At 49.4% G+C, this 24,668-nt stretch overlaps 1 protein-coding gene across 3 annotated transcripts in view; it reads left to right on the top strand.

The window, feature by feature from the left end:
- DAAM2 (dishevelled associated activator of morphogenesis 2) overlaps window positions 1-24,668 on the top strand; it is a 112,589-nt gene that overhangs the window by 51,986 nt on the left and 35,935 nt on the right. The window contains exons 1-3 of one of the 3 annotated variants that reach the window (XM_058663569.1): window positions 3,221-3,450; window positions 18,999-19,220; window positions 24,083-24,172. In XM_058663569.1, the coding sequence (XP_058519552.1) occupies window positions 19,053-19,220; window positions 24,083-24,172 (258 nt within the window). In that variant the 5' untranslated portion in view covers window positions 3,221-3,450; window positions 18,999-19,052. Of the gene's footprint in view, window positions 1-3,220; window positions 3,451-18,998; window positions 19,221-24,082; window positions 24,173-24,668 lie in introns of those variants that run through there. The other 2 variants (XM_004590337.3, XM_058663563.1) reach the window with 2 other exon arrangements.

Raw genomic sequence — 24,668 nt, 5'->3', positions numbered from 1 at the left:
AAAATGGTGCAGAGGAAGATTCTCTCTCTTTCTTTCTCTCTCTCTCCCTGTGTGTGTGTGTGTGTGTTTCTCTCTCTGACTTTAACAAAAGAGGATGGGGCTCAAAGGCTAATCCTCTCCCTGCAAGTACCAGCATCCCATATGGGTGCCAGTTAGTGTCGTGATTGGAAGTGGGGCAGCCTGTGGACTAAGAAAGCAGCAGAGGATGGTCCAGAGCCTTGGATCCTTGCACCTGTGTGGGAAACCCTGAATTCTAGAAATAGGGGTGCCAGAAGTTCCTGGCTTCCAGCTTCCATTTGACTCAGTTCTGGCTATTGTGGCCATTTGGGAAGTGAATCAATGGATGGAAAATTTTTCTGTCTCTTCTTTTCTGTAAATCTGTTTTTCCAATGAAAATAAATCTTTAAAAAAACTAACAAAAGGGAGGAGATGACTTGCAATGGTTGATATAAGTGCCAACAGGAAAGGACTGAAGAGGATTCAGTGTAAATTAAGTTGCCTGCTTCTAGACCAGATCATACCAAAGGGAGCTTGTTGCAGCTCGGACTCCCAGAGCCATACCTCAGGCACACTTGACTCAGAAACTCTTAGGGCCGGACCCTGGAGGCTGCGGCTTTCATAAGCTACCAGGTGACTCATGATGCACTGTGGTTTGAGATGTGCTGCAGGTGGAAAAACCAAAAGGTAACATGAGAGGGAGAGGGCTGGGAGCCTAGAGTTGTGGTCCAGGCAGACCAGAGGGTGAGAGGGATGCAAGGGAGTCTGCCAGTACCACAGGAGCCTTGGCCTGGGCTGGCAGTCAGCATAGCCAGGGGGGAAGGTCAGCCCCTTGGGGCAGATGTCCCATGCAGTGTGAGCACACAGTGTACGTGAGAGGCACAGGACTCTACATGACCCATCTCCTTCCCGTGAAAGCCTGGACATCATCCTCCCTGCCTGAGGCCCGAAGCAGCTCTGTGTCCACACTCCTGAGCATATACTAACACTGGGAAAATTTCTGAGTCATATCAACTGGCAATGGATACCGGCTAATCCATAAGCTACAGGAGAGAAGACTGTGTCTTAGGAAGACTGGGAGCTGTGGGGGATATTGCCTCTGCTCCTGGCTACGTCAGTGACACGCTCATGTGTCTGACCTTGAGCAGGTCCTCTTACCTCTTTGAGCATGGATTCCTCGTCTGTAAAATCTCAATGCCAACATCTGCTTGGCTTGTGAACGTTTAACAAGATAATCTGGACAAGAAGCCCAGCACGGAGTCCTCAAGACAAAGGCAGAGCGGAGGATGCTGCTGTAGTATTGAACCACAGGGTTGCGGTGTCCCTCACGGAGTGAAGTGGGAAGCAGAGGAAGTCAGTTTGCCAGGCTTTTGTGGGAGTTAGATCAGGATGGCTGAGTAGAGCCAGTGGAGTTTGTAGCGACTGTTGCTGAATTTGTGTGAGAGATGGAGATGCAGGTGGGTTGTAGAAAGAGAAGGATCTGGATTTTAGCAAAGCTCCAGTGTTCCTCTGTGTGCCAGGCTGTGTCGGGCACCAGGACTCTTGCTTTATAAGACAGATTTTATTTATTTGAAAGGGAGAGCTACAGAGAGGGAGAAGGAAAGAGAGAGCATCCACCTACTGGCTTATTCCCCAAGTGGTGGCAAAGGCCAGGCTGAAGGCAGGAGCCTAGAATACCTTGTATCTCCCATGGGGGTGGCAGGAGTCCAGGGTGCTTGGGCCGCCTTCAGCCTTTGTATGAGACCAGCCTTTGTATGCATTTCCCACTTTTAAATCCTTGTTTTCAACTCTGACATCCCTGAAAGCTCACCCCTGATTCTTTCCATGGAAAAGGGTCTCCATCCTTAGTGCTGGTCTATTAGGACCAGGGCTGTCTCATCCTGGAAACGGCTCTGCTGTGTCCACTCTTTGCCTCCTGTGGCCTCCACAGAGCTGTTGTCAGGAGCTCTTGGAGCCTGGGAACACGAAAGTGGGGTGTGCTCTGAGTTCTTGTGGAAATCTAACTTTCCAAGGTTTACACTTTATAGCAAGCCTCCTATCCCTCAGGGACTTGAGAAGAGAAAGATCTCCCTCAGCTCCTCCTTGCAAGGCACCTGCTGTTTACAGGGAGACAGGAGATTGGGAGTGGATACAGGATAAGCAAGTTGCCATGTGTAACATTTACATGGGAATTAAGAAGGTTTAAAAAAGTATTTGAAAGGTAAACAGAGATCTCCCATCGAAAGCTTTATTCCCCCAGATGCCTGCACTGACCTGGGTTGGGCCAGGCCCAAACCTGGAACTCAAAACTTAGTCCAGGTAGCAGGGCCCCAAGCGCTTGACTCACTACCTGCCACCATGCAGGGAGTTGGGTCAGAAGTGGGCCTAGTTTGGGAAGTGGGTGTGCCAAGCAGGGGTTTTGCTGCTACATCAAATGCTTGCCCCGCCTAGGAATCTGAAGACCTGATTTAACCTGGGAGTTTAGGAAGGTGCATTCCTTCCAGACCTTTCCCCCAGCCAAACCCTGGAGTCCCATGAGACTGATCCCTGGCTCAGTGCCACATACACAGGGACTCCAGGGTCTGGCATAAAATATGTAAAGCAGCACAAGAAGCCTGATAACATGAAGTGCTGTGAGGCAGGAAACCATGAAGGGTCCTCCAGAGAGAGCAAAGTATGCGTTGAGCTGACTGGGGAGGACTTGGGTAGACTGGCACGGTCAGGAGGCTGCTGGGAAATGGCCGAGGCTGCACAGGGGGCATCTGGGAGGACAGGGAGTAAGCCGGGCCATGGTACAAAGCTCTGCTGTGCCCTCGCTTTTCATCTATGCCATCCTACTGAGGATTGTCATATTGATAGGGCCAGGAATTCAGAAAATCCAGCTAGTCCCTCCTCTCCAATGGAGTCCTAAGTGAGCATGTGGGGAGGGGGAAAGACAAAACTAGAGGTGCCCTTAGCCAGAAGTGTCCATGCCCTCTAGGAACTGCAGTCCCTTGAGCAATGGTGCCTTTCGGGCGGAGTGAATTGGACCCAGTGACTGGGAGCTCTGGAGGATGCAGAGGAGGAGCTGGGTGGAGTAGAGACAGGCCAGCAGTTACTTTGCTGTGGGTCAAGGCTGTCCAGGCAGGAAGCCACCCTAGATTAAAGTAACTTGTCTCTGTGCAGGCCTAACCATTTGGGGACTGTGGGTAACATTTTTGGAAACACACAGGGAGTGGCTGGCTGGGCTGCTGTTGCTGGGAAAGGCTGCGCAGGTGCTGGCCACGGCAGACAGGCAGGACCAGCTGCATGATTTACAGGGCTCTGGGGGAAGCGAAATGAAGACACGGGGCTCCTCACTCAGAGCTTCTTAAGCTTTTCAAGACAGAACCCACAGAATGTGCAGCCAAGTGCGGGATCCTTGCAAGTGTGGCCAGTTCACACACCCAAGAGGCTGCTCTGAAGATGGGCGGGCCTGGATACTGCTGTGAATGGGTGAGTGTGGGTGTGTTTGACAGGGAGCAGAGGGTGCAGTGTTTTTGGCTGTATGAATGGTGCTGACTTCTGTCCTGGGAGCTGGCATGGGTTGCGAGACCAGCAGGATTGATGGGGTGGGTGTGACCCCAACGGGAACCTCCTGTACCCAAGGAGCCTGTGGTCCTCAACATGGGAATGGTGGGTGGGAGCTGGGATGAAGTAGACTGAACTCCACTGATTTGGCAGGTGCCTAGGTTTCTGCAGGGTCTTAATTTCCCTAACTTTAAAAAATGAAGGCAGTAATGCTCTCCTGGTCAGATGTTGGGATAATAATGGGAAATCTTGACCCCGACTTAGCTCTGAGTACATGTTAGTAGCCTTCTTCCTAGAAATGTGTTTGACAGTGAATTTTTTATAGTCTAGATACCAGGTTAGTTTGAGGTGCATTCTTATTAGTAACTTGCTTTTTCCACCCCAGGGTTGATTGATAGAGAAGCAGCTAAAAAACAGTCTTGATTTCAAAAAGCAGAGAAGGGCATGTCCCGCTGAAATGGACACCCAATTAGGAAGCACAGTTGTATCTGCTGCATACAGATGTAACATGTACATACAGCCCGAGCAGAAGGGTGACGGAGCAGCCGTGAGCCAGTGTGGTTCAGGAAGGAGCCCTGGTTTAGGCAGCATCTCCTAGTCTTGGGTCTCTGTGACCTTGCCAGTCACTGGACTGTTGTGAGATTGAATGGGACCATGGATGTGCATGTGCACATTCTGGCTCATGATGACACAAGCTTTCTATGAGAGGTCCTGCCCTCAGATCATGCTGGGTACCCCTGGAAAACCAGGGCGGACCTTGGACCTGCATCATAACCTACCCAAAGGTTGTGCTCAAGCAACTCCTCTGTCAACTAAGCAGAAGGGTAAGTGGTAGAATTGGCATGGCGCTGGTCTTGGGCCCCATTATTCTTTGCTTGCAGGTTTGCGGGATCTGATTGGGTTTTCTGATTGGTCATGGAACTTTGTGTAATCATGTCTTAGCTTCTTGAAGATGGATGCATATATAGGTACCCCATACATGCACATATGCCATTTACACACAAACTGCTTACACACACACATCACCTAAGCACATATGACACTCATATAGCACACTCATATGTATGTATGTGCAAACATACTCCACACATACACGTCATTTACATATACCAGCTATGCAAAACACAATGTATGCAGTACACATACATGTATATACACCCTACACATGCAAAATACTACTTACATATCCCTATGTATACACCACCCATGCATGCCTGATATGCCAATGACACACATGTGCATATGTATCACACATATGTACCCCACCACTTACATGTTTTTTTTAAAGATTTATTTATTTTTATTGGAAAGCAGATACACATAGAGGAGGAGAGACAGAGAGGAAGATCTTCCATCTGATGATTCACTCTCTAAGTGAGTGCAATGGCCGGTGCTGCGCCGATCTGAAGCCAGGAACCAGGAACCTCCTCCGGGTCTCCCATGCGGGTGCAGGAACCCAAGGCTTTGGGCCATGCTCGACTGCTTTCCCAGGCCACAAACAGGGAGCTGGATGGGAAGTGGAGCTGCTGGGATTAGAACTGGCGCCCATATGGGATCCTGGGGCATTCAGAGCGAGGACTTTAGCCGCTAGGCCACGCCGCTGGGCCCCACACCACTTACATATTACATGTACATAAACCACTTCTGAGCACACCCCACAATTCACATATACCTTCTGTGTACACACAGCACACATATATTTCACCTACATCTCCCACCTATATACACATACAATGCACATACACCACCTACTCTCACACACATCTCATGCACAACATGTCTGCTAACACACCACACATCTATTCATGCCTCCAATAACTATGTACTTCCACACTTCACATCCTCTGCACCCCTAGCGTCCAGCCTTCTCCCCAGTCAGTGTTGACCATCCCTTCTCCCTGTATTCTCTACAAACTTTTGCTACACCAGGGCTCTGGATCAAGAGACTCCCTCCCTCACTCCATCTGTATCCGTCCTGATGCCTTGCCCCGAAGGCTTCACTTCCTGAATGCCAGTCTCAGCCCCCTCACCACCCTCATTTCTGCCTCCCATAAATTTCTGGACTATTACCCAGCCTGTGAGAGCCCTGATCCTACCCACACAGGAACCTTGGCTGCAGTCACTTCCACCGTACCCACACCCACACATGGTCACCAGGAGCCAGCTTGGGGTCTGTCTACTCTTTTGGTTTCTGACTTCCACCCTTCTCTACCCCCAGGATGGCTTCTCTCCATCTTCCTGTGAGCCAAACCTTAACCTGTGGCTACACTATGAGGAGCCAGGAACTGGGAGCTGGAAAAGACCTGTGCTGTGCTCAGCAGTGTGCTGGCCACATGACACCTGGTCTTCCACTTTCGGCTGATGGAAGTGGAGACCCTAGGTGGTGGGCCTTGCTATTCCTTATGCCCACAAGGGAAATAAGGCTCCCAGACACTAAGTAATTTTGCCATAGGTGAGATAGGAAAGTGTGTTGTCTCTACAGTGTCCCAGCCTGCCTCTTGCAATGGGAGATCTGCTGAGGCTTCTGCTTGGAGTTAGAGTCCTAGCTCTCCATTCCCTCACCCTGGGCTATATTGGGTCTTTTTAGAAGCTAGAATGGCTGATGTAAGTCCTTTTCAGGAGGGTAGCTGGCTGCAGTGGCCTCTACCCGTGGAAGTTTGCTATTGTGAAACTATGAATAGATGTGTTCGTTTCTGAACAGCTAAATTGAGGTGTGACTGGCACATGATCAACTTCACAAAATTAAAGTGAGTGATTTGATGTTTTTCTCTGGCCTGAAACTATCTCCACGCTCAAGATAGTAAAGGAGTCCAGCATCCCCCAAAGTTCCCCTATGCCTATTGCTGATGTGCCCACCTGCCACTCCCTGTGCAGGTGAATGCCAATGTGCTTCTAGCCCCTGCAGATCAGGCTGCATTTCTTGCAACTGTATATACTCTTGTCTCTTTGGCTTTTACCACCTCATTGAACTATTGTTTCCTGCCATCTGTGAGTGGCAGGGCACAATAGTTCATCCCTTGTCCTTGCTGAGTAGTAGTCTGCTGTGTGAATACACAAGTTGTTGGTTCATTAATTAATGGGCATTGGGAACTGGTGTATGTAAAGCTGCTAAGAACGTGCATGGAGGAGTGTTTGTATGAATGTGTTTTCCACTTGGGTAAATGCCTGGGAGCAGAGGAGTTGGGTCATGTGTAGGCAAAGAAAACGGCCAAACTGTATTCTGTAATGGCCACCCCCTTTCCCATGTCTACCAGCAGGAGTCTGTGAGAGTTCCAAGTTTCTCACATCCTCACTGAGTCACTGGTGGTAGATCAGATTTCAGGGCTTGGCTAGAAGAGAATTTGTGGCCTGAAAACTAAAGCAGGTGTCTTTCAGCTGAGGGGAACCTTGAGAGATCCTGAGTCCAGGGATGTGGCACAAACATTCTTATAACATTATTCAAGGGTCCCTTGCAGGAAGACTGGGAGAGTGGGGAAAAGGAGAGGGTAGCCCTGCTTTCAGCATGAGGTCCTATGGGGCTGTCCAGATCTGTAGATTGGTGTTCTGGAGTGAAACAATATGTCCAAAACAATATGTCCAAGGTGGAGAGTATCATTCACGGGATGAAGCATTAAGGATGGGTGACAAGGAGCAGTTTAAAGGGTATCTGGCGTTGGGGACTTTGGAGCACTGACGCCGAGGAGGAATAACTTGATTGGATGATTGTTCTGTTTCCCCAACCCAAGACCAAGAGAAGTGCTAGGTATAGAGCAAGTGCTACAAAACAAATCAATGGCATTTGCATGAGTGGACACATGAGAGAATGGTGAACTATTATACTCATTCAGTTCAACAAATTCCATGGAACACCTCTTGTACTTTGTGGCACAGGTCCTAGGATTAGGACTGGAAGAAACTCCAGAGAATGTATGATTTAACCAACCTAAGTATAGAGAAGGCCCTGGTCTTGTCCACAGTCATTCAGGTAGGCTCTTAGAACTGGGCTCAAGCATGGGTTTCTTTGTTGTTTGTCCTGGGCTCTTTTTCTTCTACAAATGGTATTTTTTGGTGAAAACAATAGAGTCCTATGGTAGAAAATTTGAAAACCTTCCAGAAAAATGTAAGAAAACTCACTAACCATCCCCCCAGCAACTCAATAATAACTGCTTCAGTCTTTCAAATACGTGTGTTTATCTGTCTACCTTTCTACCATCAACCATTGTCCATTCTCAAATCTTCATATTTTGGGTGGTTTGGTCTTTTATGGCATCAGTATCCCTGGGAAGCTCTTCTGATCATGAATCTTCAGTAGCATCTGATTATCTTCCAGCTCTCGTTCCCCTCTGCGCTGTCCTCTCTTAACTGTGTGAGTGGAGGGTCCTGCGGGACCAGAACCCCCACTGGGATACAGATGTAGACAATAACAGGAGTGCTTCCCTGATCACCCTGTCCTGTGTCCACATTTCAGTCTGTTTGCCTCCCTCCCACACCAGACTGAACTTTTGTTTACCATGCATTTTTCCTTTTCATAGCTGGGATTTCGGTGCTCCACAATGCTTATTAGAAGGAATGAATGAACAGAGGAGGTTGCATGGCCAGTGTTGGGGAGGAGGTCATGGGTCATGTTGGATCTCCATTTCTCAACCACATCTGTCTTCTAGGAGACGGCTCAAGTCGTGTGCCGGCCCTCCCCTGCCCTCTTTCCTTCCCTCCCTAGGTTGGAATGTGCTGGTGTTTATGGATTTATGTCCAGCCAGGCCCTGAGTTACATGTAGTACCTTTTCTTATGTGGACAGCTGAGAGGGACAGGATGTTGGTTCCCGACAGGAACATCTCCTTGTGTTAGGGATGATGCAGCTCAGTGGTCCCCGAGAGGACCATCTGTGCAGGCCCAGCTGGGGTCCCAGGGTGGAACTGCCCTAATGTTATCTCCTGTGTCTTGAGGCCCTGAGGAATAGAATGACTTTTGTCCTGAGGTCTTGGGGGAAAAGAACCAGGAAGAGGCAGCCATGTGTTGGGAATGATGCTGAACTGTCTATGCTGTGAGGCACTCAAGATGAGAGAATTGCAGGTGCAGCAAGGAAAAAGCCATTTCTTTGCGCTGTTTCAACAGGCATAACCCCATAGTCCTATCTGTGGGAACCAGAGCAGTGGGTTGGCTTCTTGCAAGCACATGGATGGGCTGCCATGTGTAGAGTGGGTTTACTCTGACCTGGAGCCACAGGTCCCAGGACCCTGGCTTTCAGGGCTAGCAGAGGACATCAAGATGCCTCTTTTCTTGGACTTCACAGCTGATGCCCAAGGAGCTTCCCACTGCTTTCATCACTTTCAGCCTAAGGCCCAGTTTTCTGCACCCAGGACAGGTCTTGCCAAGGCTCTATCAGCCACTCACACACGAGCTGTCATGCATGCTCCTCTGTGCTATCTCTCACATCCGCCCCTTCCTCTCCGTTTGATTCTCATTAGCTGTTGCCCACACGGCAGGGTCACTGCCTGCTGTTCTCCTTTCTTTGCTTTTCCTTGCTATGCTTCACCCTGTCCACTGCTCTGGGAATGTCTGTGTGGGTCCCTGTGCTGACTGGACATCACAAAATCTCTCCTTGGTCCTCAGCCAACGAACGCCACGGCCACGAGTCAGCCTAGCAGCCCTGCCTCCCCATTGTGATTGCACTGTGGTTCCCCAGCAAGGCTGTAGCTTAGTGAGCATGGCTCAGGGGCCTGACTGATCTGAAGTACTCTGGAAATGGCATTGAATGTGCTGGCCTCTCGGGGCTCAGAGGGCGGGTGGGATGCTTGGCCATGGCCTTGGAGGACTACCGCCTCCTTGGTTCCTGCCCCAGTGAGACAACGCGCTCATCTTCCCCTTAGCATTTCTCTCCATGAGAAAACCAACAGAAAAGCCCTTGACTCCCACCCTCCGCCACACACTGCAGACATGTCCCTTTGAGAGAGCTTCGGTTTTGCCTTTTCCCAGCAGGGTGCCCTTCTGCCTCCTTCTACTTCTCTTCTACCTCAGTGACTCCACTCTGGGTCTCTCACCTTCTGGCCTGCACAGGGGGACTCTGGGGCTGAGAGAGTTTACATTTGTTTCCTTGGCTGTTCCCAGAGCACAGGAGGGGAAGCCATAATTTAGGCGGCTGCTAAAAATAGCTCTCTCAGTCCTGGAAAGAGAGCTGGCTTACTTCTGAATGTGTTCCCTGCCCCCCACCTCAGCCAGCCCTGGGACTCGCCCCCGCCAAGTCCTAAAGTCAGACTGTGCAGAGGATTGCCGAAGGTGGCCTCCTGGAGCTTCCTGCCAGGGCTGGCACAGGAGCACGTGGGAGCTGGACACACAGAGGAGTTGAGTGCTGGAGGTCAGCCACATCAGCCATGGCTATTACTCCCAAGCAGCCTCTGAGATGCGGAAACCTGAGTAAGGGTGGCACAGCTGAGGTGGGGCAGTGGCCCCTGGCTTCATCCCCAGGCTCCTGGTGAGCCCCTGGCTGAGTCTCAGTGGTTCTAGTCTGTAAAAAGAGGAGGTAAGGGTCTGGCACAGTAGCCTAGTGGATAAGGTCCTCGCCTTGCGCACACCGGGATTCCATATCGGCCCTGGTTCTAGTTCTAGCTGCTCCGCTTCACATCCAGCTCCCTGCTTGTGACCTGGGAAGACAGCAGAGAATGACCCAGAGCCTTGGGATCCTGCACCTGTGTGGGAGACCCAGAAGAGGCTCCTGGTTCAGATCGGCTCAGCTCTGGCTGTTGTGGCTGCTGGGGGAGTGAATCATTGGACGGAAGATCTTCCTCTCTGTCTGTCCTCCTCTCTGGATATCTGACTTTAAGATTTGTTTGTTTTATTGTAAAAAGGTGGGGGGGGGTGTGAAAGTTTCAGAAAAAGCTTGCACATGGTACTCAATATGCGAGCAATAGAACATTGTTAGACACAAAATTGCTGGGTATAGGGCATGTTCTTCCAAATATTATAGGTCAAACAAGAAAGAGGTGAGCCAGTGTGATATATTTGATGTATCAGGATGATGGATATAAAATTGGGACTTTCATTTTTTAAAAAAGATAGTTGTTTGAAAGGCAGAGTGACTGTGGGCTCACTCTTCATTTGGCTGCAATAGCTGGAGCCAGACCGGGCTGAAACCAGGAGCCAGAAAGTCTAGCCAGATCGCCCACAGGGAAGGCATGGGTCCAGGCCCTTGAGCCAGCCTCTGCTGCTTTCCCAGGTGCACTAGCAGGAGCTGGATCAGAAATGGAGCAGCTGAATGCCAGTTGGAGCTGATATGGGATGCCAGCCTCACAGTGGTAGCTTTAACTACTCTATCATAACAACATCCCTAAAATGGATGTTTTGGTAAATGAAAAATAATTGGATATTGCCAGCTCCCTAGGATTCATCCTGAAAGTCAATAGGTATATTTTTTCTGAAAGGGCTTGACAGTAATGATCTCTGGCTCTGTTGGTGAGAAGATTAGATGTTGCATGAAGATAGCTATAACTAATGCTTCAAGGACGAGCATGCCGGTGTCCCGTAGTCCATATGTTTGATGAAAAATGTCTGTGGGCTTGATCTGGTCTTACTTGCCCACCTCTGTAATATGTAAAATTCATTCACACAGTGAAGTCCTTCTAAGATGCATGCGATCAGTTCTCAGGTATCTTCATATTGATAACAGTGATGTCTTGATATAGTGCTGAACTGTAAAAGTGCTAATTAATTTAAACTTCATGACAACCCTGTGAGATATGTATAAATATTATTCCCTCAAAGACTCGTTTGTCATATTTATCTTACTTGAAAGTCAGAGTTACAATGAGAAAGAGGGAGAGAAAGAAAGAGGTCTTTTATCTCCTGGTTCATTCCCCCAAATATCCACAACAACTGGAACTGAGCCGATCAGAAGCCAGGAGCCAGGAACTTCCTCTGGGTCTCCCATGTGGGTGCAGGGGTCCAAGGGCTTGGGCTCTCCTCTGCAGTCGTACTAAGCATATTATCACGGAGCTGGATCCAAAGCAGAGGACCAGGATTGAACTGGTGCCCGTGGGATGCTGGTATCACAGGTGGGGGATTAGCCTGCTATGCCATTGTGCTGGACCAAAAATTTATTTGAAAGAGTCAGGGAGGGAGAGCCAGAGTGATTTTCCATTCACTGGATCATTCTTCAGAAGGCCATGATGGCCAGCATGGGGACAGGCTGAAACCATAGACTTCCACCAGGTCTTCCAGATGCGTAGCAGGGATCTAAACACTTGAGCTATCTTTGCTGCTGCTTTTACTGGTTTACTGTCAGGAAGATGGATTGGAAGCAGAGCAGCCAGGATGCAAACTGGCACCCATATGGGGTGCGGCTACTGTGGGTGGAAGCTTTTCCTGCTACTCCACAGCACAGACCCCTACTTCCTCTGTGTCACAGATGAGGGGAGGCTCCTTGACTTGTCTGAAGTCTCCCAGTCTGAGCTGATGACAGTGGAGCAGAGCCTGAGCCAGTGTCAGGGGTGGAGGTGGGCAGTGGTGATTCAGGCAGCTTCAGGGCTCAGGCAGGTGCAGTGGGGGCTACAAGGGACCACAGGCCTCTTTGTTTACAGTAAGGCAGAAGGACACGGTCTTGAGAGGCTTCTCTAGGCCATCCTTTGGGGTAGGCTGAGCCTGAGCCATTTCCTAGGTGACCCCCAGGGACATGGAGGGTGAGTGTAGAGGGAACAGTCGCCCCTGTGGAGCAGGAAATGGTTTGCATTCCTTATGCTCCATGCAGAAGCTCTGGGCCTGATCCCAGACATGCTGGGAGAGGCAGCAGAGGCGCAGGCACTGTGGCGCCTTCTCCACTCTTCTGCTTGGTTGCTTTCTCTTGCCTGTTAGCCACAGAGGGACAGAGCTGCTGGCTGGGGGCTGGGGGCTGGGCGTCCCTCTCACCATGCAGCTTCCTCCCCTCATGCCTCTGTTTACATTGCCCCCCTCGCCTGAAACGCATCTTCCTTCCCATGCACTTTTCCTTGACTCACTCACTGTTGCCTTCTCCTGGAAGCCTGTCCTGACCTCTCCTTTGCTGTCCGCCAGTTGGCTGTACAGTACACTCTTCTCAGTACTTCCTGGGCTCTCCTCTCCCTCTCCCCCCACCCCCGCCCACCAATCCTCTGTGGGCAACTGCTTTAACTCCCCTTGCCTGGGAAAGGGACTTGGCCTGGTTGACTTCCATGTCTTCTTTGCCATGCCTCTGTCCAGCACTCAAACCAGGTGCAAAGCACGTGGGTGTGACAGACACTTCCGTCTTCAAACCCAGCATCTTCCGTTTCAGGGCTTGGTTGCTGGGCCAGTGACCTACCCTTAGGGAATGTTGAATCATTTTTGCTAAGAAGGTCCTCTGGCAACCCCGGGCTGTTGGGAGAATAAATGAGATAATGCAGTAAGCTCAGCACAGTGCCTGGCTCCTAAGAGGCACTTTGGACATGGCCAGGGAAAGAGTGTCGCCAGCATGTCCTTGCCCTCTTAACCCCATGGGCAGATATGGAGAAGGGGATAAGAGGAGGCAATGTGAATGTCTCAAAGAGCTGATACTAGAGGCCTATGAATCACCTCTGGGTTTGGGACCAGAGCACTGGACCTGGGGTCAGAGGACTGACCCGTAAGCCCTAGCTCCCAATAACGAGTAGGTATTGCTGAGTAGGCCATGTCATTGCTCCCAGAATGCCAGTGTCTAGGAGTAGGGGTAAAAGGACCTGAGTCATTCTCCACTACCGTCACAGGCCGTAAGCAAGGAGCTGGATCAGAAGTGGAGCAGCCAGGACTTGAAATAGTGCTGCTAGTTCTGTTACTCTTCTGCTTTCACTGAAGCCTAAGGAATAAGCATTGATGATTGGGTACTGCTAAAATCCTAAGACGCAAAAGCTCACGTGGGCAGTGGTAGGCGCCAGGGATCAGGGGTAAGGGTTAGGATGTTCTTGTTGACAGGCTTAATGGAAGATTGAGATCAAGTAACAGGAAGTACTTCCTGGCTCAGAACAGGATGTGGGAAAAATGGTTCTGGCTGTGTAGAGCCCCTGGGGAAAGCTTTGGGAGTAAGATTGAACTGGGCAGCATGGAAGTCGGGCTGGTAGCAACCTTGGAGGTCTTTAGTGGAAGCTGGGCGTGCTGGAGCAAGGAACTGAGGCCATAGCTGACTGGTGCCCAGGAGGGACTTGCCACAATCTCTGGGGCCTGGGGAGTGTGTTTTGTGCTTAATCTAGAGGAATTGGGACAAATGGAACAAAGTCTGGCAGGGTCCATGGGCCTGGAGGAGACCCCGCAGGAGGTGCTGACTGATTGATGATGACACGACAGCTGATGTCTAAGGCCAGCAGGGGTCTGTGTTCCTGGACTGGAAGGCTCAGGGAGACTTTGCCCACAAGCAGAGGGGAGGGGAAGGGGGCTGCCCACCCTGTGAAAGTTTCCACAGAAGGAAAAAATGAGTGACAGAACACGTAGGTCCAATCCTTCTGGCTCAAGGTCAAGTGCACCAAGATGCCTTGTCTTCACTTCTTGGCTGCCCCTCCATCACCCCTCCCCCGCCGCCAAGTGACTCCTCTTATGGCTTGCTCCTTCCGTCCATCTGTCCGACCGTCCCATCTAACTGTCCGTCTGTCCTTCCTTCCTGCTTTCCCTCCTTTCTCTTTTCTTTTAAATATTCATTTATTATTATAGGCAAGTTAGATTTACAGAGAGAAGGAGAGACAGAAAGATGTTCCATCTACTGGCTCGCTCCCGCTCCCCAAGTGACCACAACAACCAGACTTCAGTCAATCCAAAATCAGAAGCCAGGTGCTTCTTCTGGGTCTCCCAGGCAGGTGCAGGGTCCCAAGGCTTTGGGCCATCCTCTGCTGCCTTCCCAGGCCACAAGCAGGGAGCTGGAAGGGAATGGAAGTGGAGCAGCTGGGGCATAAACCAGTGCCCACATAGGATCCCAGTGCATGCAAGGCATAGCCTAGGCTACTGCACCGTGAGTGGCTCCTCTTAGTAAAGGACTTTTGTAGAAATGAACCTCTGGCCAACTTTCCTCTCCCATTGCATGCTCAGGCCAGTGCACAGGGTTTCTGTGCCTTTCAACTAGTGATAACTCAGAGTCCAGGGACAGCCAACTCCCTTGGACTTGATTTCCTGCTTTGGAAATCTGGCTGGGCCAGTTCTTGCATGGTCAGGCCTCAGCTGCTCCATCTGTGCCTGGAGAAGGACTGATGGTTTCAGACTCTGGGCTGGGTAACTCACCTCACCATGCTGCTCTTCATCTAGTGAGTGCCAGGTCCCATAGGGCTTCATTTTCTCTTCTAGAGCCTGGGGAGGAGGATGTCTGGTTGGCATGTGGTTTCATGGACAAGGAAGCTGGGCTCTGGGAGTTTGAGATTCACTGGGAAAGCAAGAGTGGTTGTCAAACACCAATGTGTCTACCTCCAAGGCCTCTGCCCCTGCCACCAGGAACTGGAGTGAAGGAGGTGCTGGAACAGGAGAGAATGGAAAGTTAGGCTGTGCAAGATGAAAACAGGTCCCACTGATGGGGGAGATGCAGGGCATTTAAGATGGGGAGCTATTTCTCAGCAGAGCTGTAGAGATAAATCTTCTCCAGGAGAGGGTGGTTACTGGGGACCTGGGGACAGAATAGGAATAAGACTTGCTGACATGAGAAGATGAACTGTGCGGGAGAAAGGGGACTTTTTAGAGGGCAAGGACAAGACCACAGCCTAGACACTGGAGCCTTGGGTTTTAGACCAACTCTGTCCCTAGCTCTGTGACCTCAGATAAGACATTAGCTCTTCTAATCTCATTTTTTTCCTGCTTTTTGCCATGAGACAACGTGACTTTGGAAGCTCTTCCCTGCTGAGAACTGGTAGCTTCCGTTTTGGGTATTAGGGAGAGATTTTAAGAAATGGGGGCAGGGAAAATGCTAAGGAGGATGTTGAGAGGCAACTAGCTTCGGGAACATACACAGACCCAGGAGCTGTGGAACATGTAGCCCCTTAAAAAGCAAATTGGTAGCACTCCTCAAATGCATGAGGCTCTTCTCTTGAGGGATGGAGCTTCCTGTTTGGAGAGTCTAGGTCTACATCTCTGCATCACCTAAGAGCCCCTGTACCAGCACGGACCCATCAGAGCAGTCTCAGCTATAACCACTGGCACAGGGCTGTGCCATATGTGCCACCTGTATGCCCCATTCCTACCTCTGATTCCTCCTGTAAGCCTCAGGGGCCAAAGTGCAAAGATGGCCCGAGAGAGTCTGGGAGAGCATGGGGCAACCTGGAAGGTGAAGGTAGAAGGGGAGGGGTCCACAAAACCTCCAGCTGCCGGCCCACTCCCCAGGCTCCCCATCCATCATTCTTGTCATCCAGCCTCACTACAGCCTCCAGAGCAGCCCCTGCTCTAAACAGTGCACCCTGCTTGCTGCTGCAGCTGCCTTCAAGACTGGTGACAGAGTGACTGTGGTCTTCCTTTGTGATCTCCTGAGCCTCCCCAGGGCGCCCCTTTCTTTCTGCATACTTCAGTCTTTACTAAGCTTTAAAGCTGAAGTCTTGGGTCTGTTTCGTCCACTCTTGGCCATTGGCTACCAAGTCCCAGAGGAGAAGATCCCGAAGCCTTCCTTTGTTTCCAGTGTCCTCAGCCGCCAGCCCATTCCAGGTCCCTGCCTCCATGAACCAGATTGTAGCAACAGCGTACCTGTCACTTACCCACCCCCGGCCTTCTGTCTTCTTGCTCCTTACCAAGGTTCCTAATTCCTCACCAACTATGGGGAGTCAAAGGTTTCACTCAGTGTTTCTTCACTGATTAACATGAGTCCTTTTTTATCCTTCCATGAGCATAGGTCATTTCCCAATTGACATAAGAAACGTGTATTGAGCCCTTCCAAGCATGAGGATTTTATTGTGCAAATGGGGGTGGGTATCAAAGAAGCTGGAGACAGAGTCCCTGCCCTCAAAGAACCTTCCCTTCACTGTATGTCAGTGTAGGTGAACAGGAAAAAGGCAGACAGGAGTTGAAGGCAGCTTTGGTCACATGGTATTTTGAGGCTCTCCTGGACCAATAAAAAACCTTTAAGGTGCTGGTGTTAATGGTGCAGCTGCCTTCCGTAGCACTGGCACCCCATATCCAAGTACCAGTTGAAGCCCTAGCTGCTCCACTTCTGGTCCAGCTCCCTGCTTACTGCAGCTAGGAAAGCAGCAGAAAAGTCCAAATCTGGGCTGCTGCCAACCATGTGGGAGACCTACCTGAACGAAGTTCCTAGCTCCTGGCTTCAGCCTGGCCAAGTCGTAACTGATGTCATTTGCAGAGTGAACCAGCAGATGAAAGATACCAATCTTTACCTCTCTCTGTGTAACTCTGCTTTTCCAGTAAGTCAATAAATCTTAAATAATAATAATAATAAGCCTGTCACAAAGTTTAAAAAGAAAGATAAAACCAAGTCAGTAAAAAGTTGTAGAACGATAATGATAATGTTTCATTGGTCTGTAAGTGATGGAATTAGAGTTCACTGGTTTACTAGCTATGTTGTTGGGAGTTGGGAAGCAAAGCAATGTGCTCTGGAAGTTACTTTGAGTTCACTGGGAACAAGTTATAGCATGCTTATCTTGTTTTCTTGTTTTTTGGTAAGATTCTAGAGAAGGAATGTCTTAGGTTTAGCATATCTGGAGTTCCATGGGGATTTAGGAAAACTGTCTTATGTTGTCTTTATAGAATAAATGCAGCTGGCATTTAGCCTAGCAGTTAAAAGACCGTTGCCCCCCCCCCCCCCATTAGGGTTGTCTGGGTTTCATTCCCCAGCTCTGGCTCCAGATGCCCAACTTCTTAGTAATGGAGACCCTGAAAGTAGATGGTGGCTTAAGTAATTGGGTCTCTACCCACAATATAAGAGACTTGGATTGAGTTCCTGGCTGCTGGCTTTGGACTGGCCCAGCCCAGCCCTGACTGTTAGTATCTGGGGAATGAAACAGCAGATGGAAGCTCTCACTTTCTTTATATCTCTGCCTGTCTCGTTATTTCTCAACAATAGCAATCTAAAAAATAATGTGTATATATATATGTATATATGTGTGTGTGTATGTATATATGTGTGTGTATATACATACATATAATGTATATATATAATAGAAAATACATAAATAACAGAAAATGAGGCTGGAGTACAGCATTTTTGCATGGATTTAATGCTAGTTGACAGACTGTCCTCTGAGAGTATCGGAGAGGAAGTTTCTGGTGTCCAAGCCAAGGCCACTTGTCCTTGAAGTCTGTGTCCTTGTCGGAGGCAACATGGCCAGCAATGCTGTGGGTGATGACCAATGGAGACCCTCTACTTTGTGCATGGTCTGCATTTAGTATAAACAACTAAAACTTAAGACTCAAATTTCTTGAGTTCCCAAACCACAATATTCACCAAGGGTAACAAAAGAGTTCCGTATTTGTGTCTAAGGATGGTCTCTCAGCCTGGGATGGGATGAATGTGGCTGGGCAGAGTTTGTTGTTTGAGTCAGGATCTCTGTTTAACACACTGAGTTGTCTGAAGGCACATCTAGGAACCCTTGTTCAAGAACAGCTCTGGCCCTCCAGACACCTGTGTGCTGAATTAAACTCGCTTGGTCTGGACACTGGGTGGCCCCCTGAACTGGTGCCAGACTTCCTCCTGTGGCTGGTCATCACTGAACAAGGTTTACTAGGGGCAGGCCAAAGGTTTAAGCCTTTCTCTCCCAAGCACCACGAACTACTAGATACAGGGTCATTCCAGTTTCTACCCAAAGCAGCATCTCTATTCTTTGTATTAAAAAAGAGAGTGGCTCTAACCAGATTTCCCATGAGATGTTGAAGACCATGGTAGTGTTAGCCCATTTCCTCTGACAGGGTTTGCTTTCACAACTGTTCAAGTGACCTCTCTGAAGGCATGTGGCCTCCTCCTGGTAGATGGGAGAGCTATCTCCTTGTAGCCATTTGGCATGCATCTGCATGTGCCTGGGTTTAGCATGATGGGGAGATACCTGTGCCATTCCCCAAGGGCTTCCATTCCCAACCCCTCCTGGAGCACCTGCTTGTGCCAGGGGCTATGTCATGGGATCAGCTTGGTATTTCTCTGCCAGACTACTTCAACACTCCACTCCGTATTGGATGCTGCCTTTGAAGAAACCATCCCCAACTCTGGGGTGAATCATGTGAGTGAGCCCAGCTGGAGCCTGCTCACCCAGAGTACAGAGAATAGCACCTAACTGCAGTTGAGAGCCTAGGATGAATACCTGCTCTCACCAGCTGGGACATACAACCTGTGTAATCAGCCCCCCCTTCTCTGGGACAGAGAGGAGTAACATGATTGTGTCTATAGCATATAGGGTCTGCTAGGGAGGACATGCCAGTGCATCGAAGTGGGAAGAGCTGGGAGAGAGGACAGAGGCTTCCAATGGAGCAGAGACTCCAGCTGCTCTGGAGCAAAGAGATTTGAAGGTAGAGTGATCTCTGTCCCCACCTGTCTGACCACTGCGCCTGACATCCTGTGCTCTCTTCTCCTGCCCAGATCACCATGAGGACCTAGGGTATCTGCCTGCTGACCCCCTGGCCTGCAGTGACCATGGCCCCCCGCAAGAGGAGCCGCCATGGCCTGGGCTTCCTGTGCTGCTTTGGGGGCAATGACCTCCCTGAGATCAACATCCGGGACAACCACCCTCTGCAGTTCCTCGAGTTTTCCGGCCCCATTCCAAATCCTGAGGAGCTCAATGTTCGCTTTGCGGAGCTTGTGGTCAGTAATGGGAACAGGGAAGGGAGGGTGTGGGCAAGGGGAAGACGGTGAATAGATGGAGGATAGGAGCCCATCTGCTGGAGTTTTCTGCTCTCAACACTCCTTCCTGGATGGAGGTGGGCCCCTTGAGTGCCCTTGTTGTTCAAGAGAACAAGGTGTGTCTCCCTGGGGTAGACACAGTGAACCGTGTCACCAGGAGAATGGATGGCTAACTCATTGGATGCTAGACCATGTGGTGCAGTGATTAGGTTACCACAGAAAGGGGCAGGTACAGGATTTTGTGCAGTAAGTGAGTGAGAAACATCAAGGAGTGTCAGAACACTTGGACACTTAACCCTTTTTTCTGTCCTTTGGAGTTTTCCTGAGGATATGTATATATGTATGTGTATATATGTATGTGTATATGTATATAATCTTAGAGGCAGGAAGAAAGGTTAAGAGGAATTCCACAGGCAGATGTGACAAATCAGAATGTCGAGATGGAAATGGCAATCTCATTTTGGTAACCGACTGGTCTGAATGATTCTACCCCAAGGTTAGCCAGGGGCAGCCAAAAGCTCTATCATCAGCTCTTCCTGCTTCTTGGGAATGGCCATCTGGATTAGAGCGTCTGTCTGCTTTGTAAGAAGCCCCAGTGTGTGAGCTTTGTGCTCTGACCTCACAGGGACAGCAGGAAAGAATCATGATTTCTTGCTCTGGAGGTCTAATGGGTGAGACAAGGCCTGCACACACCAAGGGAAGTCCCAAACCAAGGAGGCACAAACTCAACCCTGGCATGGATTTGTAGCTCCAGTTCATCTGCCATCACTTCTTATTCACTCACTCTCATGTGGAACAGATAGTCAAATGAGTGGACGAGTTGTGCTAGGTGGTTTGGAATGTGCTTTTGCATAATTGGTGCATCTGGTTAAGGTGATCCAGCTCTCCAGATAACAGCCCATTGCAAGAGGGGACCAGGGGATGGAGGTCAGGGAACAGTGGCTGTTCATGTAGAATAGCACATGGAGCTTGATTGGTGTCAGTTGGGGATGTCTTTTCGAATGGACTGAGGTTTGAAAAGTCAAAGAGAGATGACAGATATGAGGAAAGGTGCTATTTTCTTCAGCTCATTACTCCACAAACATTTTCTGATCAACTTCTATAAGCATGAGATTCTTGCAGGGTTCTTTTGCAAATGCCTTATCTGCCAACGGGTAGTGTCAGGTATTGCCCAAACCAATGGAAGCCTTTTGGAGAGATGAGTCAGCTGTGTGCTGGACCTTATGGAGGCCCTGAGGTCCTTGTGAGGAGGTGCCAGGCAGGTGTCTGCCCTCCAGAACTCCAAGACCAAAGGGGAAGACTGAGATCGTGCAGGGCAATGGTAGTGTGATGAGCGTCACAAAAGGAGCATTCATGGGATTGTCGGAGCATCTCAAAGGGATCTACCTTCTGGGTGAGAGATCATGATGGCCTCCATGGACAGTGATGTTTCCCCTGAGTGAGGTCAGATTGGCTGTGCGAAACTATGAGACAGGGTTCCCATGGAAGGCACAGCATAGGTAGCACTTGCCAGTCAGAAAAAGCTCTGTCCTCTTGGGAGACATAATGAAAGCCAGAATGACTAATGATTTGAAGATTAAGCAACAAGATGCCTGTGAAGATTTTAAAGCTGTTGTTGGAGTGATACAATCTGCACTCAGGGTGTTCTGTTGAAGAAAGTGTTTGGATTTACTTGTAGGAAACAATTGAAGGAATCCAAGGCAGGGAACATGGAGGCTTGAACTAGAGAGTGAGCAGTGGGGAGGGAGAGGATTGGGTGGATCCAAGAGCTGTTCAGGAGGAAAGATAATGCAGCTGATAGAGTAGATGGAGGAGTCAAAGTCAAGGAACACCAAGGTCTTTGGCATGAAGAAGTGGGTGGATTTTGAGGTCTGTGCAGAACAGGATGTACTGGAGATGGTTAGGATCCTGCATTCAGTTTGCATTCTCTCTCCATGTGTCATTTTGCTCATCTGTAAAATGGTGGTTGCCAGTTAAAAAACAAATGGATAACCCTTAGGTACTTGGCACAATGCCTGGCAGAGTAATATCAAAGACCAGTCTGAGAAACTTGAAGGAATTCAAACAAAGAGATGGAGGAGGCAGCCTAGGGGCCAAGGTGTGGAGCTTGGGGAGCTGGTAGGAATAAATTTGAGAGCATTTGGGGGGTCTTGTACCTGGGTTCTTGGAAATGAAGAGGAGTGGGGAAGGCTTCGCTTAGGGTGCAGCTTAGAGGGAGAAGAAAGGCATGCCCAGGAGGATGCCTGGAGGGCTTTCAGCGTTTGGAGGGAGGGGAGGAAAGAAGTCAGCAAGGCTATCCAAGAGGGAACTTTGAGGGATGAGGAGGGACTGACCCACAGTTTGGCTGCTGGATTCCCTGAAGAAGAGAGGATAGATGGAGGAAGGAGAATGAAGAGCACCCTCTGCCTCCTGGGCTCAGGAAAGCTGCTGAGAGTGTCCACTAATGGAGAGGTGGATACCTCCAAACAGGGAACCCAGATGTAGAGTACAAGATGGACCATAAGTTCTCTGTGCTTGAGGAAGGCACAGGCAGTTTTTAGCCGGCAAGGTTGATAGAAGACTTGCTCTACATAGAGGAGGCAAGAATTAGACCAAGGAGCTTGGGGTGGGTGGGGCTTAGGAATTAAATCTTCAGGAGTCTTGAAGTTGCCATGGCTCTGAACCAGAGTTGATTTCAGATCATCATATTTGCTATCCAAATGGCAGCCACTGGCCTCACAGGACCACTCGCTATCTGTACCAGTGTGAGCTAGAAATAGAAACTACATATTGTGTTTTAAAGACTCAGTTTGAAACAGATTGAAAATAGATAACTGATCATTTTTTTAAAAGATTCATTTATTTTTATTGGAAAGACAGATTTATAGAGAGAAGGAGAGATAGAAAGATCTCCCATCTGTTGGTTCACTCCCCAAAGTGCTACAATGGCTGGAGCTGAGCCAGTCTAAAGCCAGGAGACAGGAGCTTCTTCCAGGTCTCGCACATGGTTGCAGGGTCCCAAGGCTTTGGACCATCCTCTATTGCTTTCCCAGGCCACAAGCAGAGAGTTGGATGGGAAGAAGAACAGCTGGGACATTAACTGACACCCATATGGGATGACAGTGCTTGGAGGTGGAGGATCGGCCAGTTGAGCCATTACACTGGCCCCTGACTGACATTTATCTTGATTACATGTAGAAATTATAATATTTTAGATCTATTCATTTAAGCAACATTTATTAAAATTAACCTCCCCTATTTCTTGTCTCTTGCCACTGGGCACTTTTTAAATATATGTGACTCTCATTGCATTTGTGTTTCCCTGATTGGATCAACTTGGACAGAAATCTGAAATGTATTTCCTTAAATGAATTTCTAGGGAAAGAACACAAATGCCCACATTTCACTGTTTATTGTATTTGAAAATGTAAAGATTAGTAGCATGCTTTTCAGTCTTAATCAGAGCTTTGATTTTTGCTATTAGAGAAAGCAGAGGTATTGAGTCGAATAGCCTACTGTGTCCCTGGCTTTTCAATTATTGCTTTTTGTTGTTGCTGTTGTTTTAAAAGATTTATTTAGTTTTTATTACAAAGTCAGATATACAGAGAGGAGGAGAGAGAGAAAGGAAGATCTTCCGTCCGATGGTTCACTCCCCAAGTGACCGCAACAGCCGGTGCTGCGCTGATCCGAAGCCGGGAACCAGGAACCTCTTCTGGGTCTCCCACACGGGTGCTGGGTCCCAAGGCTTTGGGCTGTCCTCAACTGCTTTTCCAGGCCACAAGCAGGGAGTTGGATGGGAAGTGGAGCTGCCAGGATTAGAACCGGTGCCTATATGTGATTCTGGCACGTTGAAGGCGAGGACTTTAGCCACTAGGCCATGGCGCCGGGCTCCAATTATTGCTTTGATGAGCCTTGGCCTTACCTCGGACTATAGGGTAAACTTGAAGGTGCTAGCTTTGTAGGGACCAGCCAGTATAATTGGATCTATGAAAACATCCTAGACAACCTGTAGAGGCATTCCAAATGCAACGACTTTAGTTTCACTCTTCAGAAAATGTGGGCTTGCCTGCTGGGGCCTCAGGCTTTTTGTGTGGTTGCAGAACCATATCTTGGTGACCCTGCAGGTGGAGCACTGTCTGGGATAAGCACTGACCCTGTGGGAAGCAGCTCATCACCTGCTTTGGCATGGCACACCTTCCTGCTCTGTTCATTCCCTTGTCCACCTGTGCTGCCCTGTTTGCCCTTGGACCCATGCTACTGCTGCTGCGTGTGGCAGAAAGAAAGCCAGGGAATTTCTGGGACAGAGACTCAAAGGACAGGTGGGCTTGACTGATGGGACAAGAATCTGAGAAAGGCAGGGCTAGATATGTAGGTAATACCTCTCTTTGCCAAGTCTTGATTTGTGATGGTGGCCAACTTAGGAAGACAAGAAAATCTGGGTGAAAGGATTAGCGCTGACCAAGCAATGCAGGAGATTGCCAAGGGACAGAGGGGCTTGAACAGGAAGACTCGCAAACACAATGGTGGTGGGGTTCACAGGGAGTCGGGTTTGGGCTGAAACATGGAAACAGCTCAGTTTCTAGAAGAAAAAGACCTCCAGAAAGCTCATGGAAGATGCATATTATGCAAAAGAAAACATGCATGGATTTCAAAAAGTTTTACTCAAAATCAACTTTAATTCTGTCTTCTTCACCAACTTTGTTGAGTCTCCTCTCTGTGATGCTGTCTGGGCTGAAGGCAGGAGGCCAAGGGGTGGGTTTGGAGAAGCTGTGATTTCCTATGGGGCCGCACATTCTGATGGCAGCCCTCCTGGGCTCTGTTCATGCCTTGTCTTCTCTTGGCAGGATGAATTGGACCTCACAGACAAGAACCGGGAGGCCGTGTTTGCGCTGCCGCCTGAGAAGAAATGGCAGATCTACTGCAGCAAGAAGAAGGTGCTGTTCTGTTCCCTCCTGCTGCGTCTTGGGGCAGCTCCCTCACTGGGTCATTCATTCAACAGCTAGTTTATAAGATTCAGCCTGTTGTGGGTATGGAAGGAACAACAGGAAGTGAAACATTAGAGAAAGGACTCCTTTTTAAAAATTCCATGAGGCAGGCACCTGCTGGCATCCAGGAGTGGGGCGGAGTCAGACACTGAGACGGAAGGTATAGATGCCATTCTTGGGCCTGCTGCAGGCTGGGATGTGCAGCTCAGGATGTTCAGGAGAGGGCTTGGCTCTCAGAACATAGGGTTCAGGATGGGGTGTCCTCGTTCAGGGCCTCAGCCTCTGCCCTCTCCTGGGCTAACAGTCCAATATCAGCCTCTGTTCTCCACACAGTTTCCTCCCTTGCCCTTGTTCATTAAGAGATGTTGTTCCTTTTCTAATGGGACCCTCCCTCGAAGGGGGTGCACTGGGCTCCAGCCAGGCCATAATTGCATATGAGCTCCTC

Source organism: Ochotona princeps, chromosome 1, assembly GCF_030435755.1.
Source record: "Ochotona princeps isolate mOchPri1 chromosome 1, mOchPri1.hap1, whole genome shotgun sequence".
NCBI lineage: Eukaryota > Metazoa > Chordata > Mammalia > Lagomorpha > Ochotonidae > Ochotona > Ochotona princeps.
This window is presented reverse-complemented; position numbering and strand designations above follow the sequence as displayed.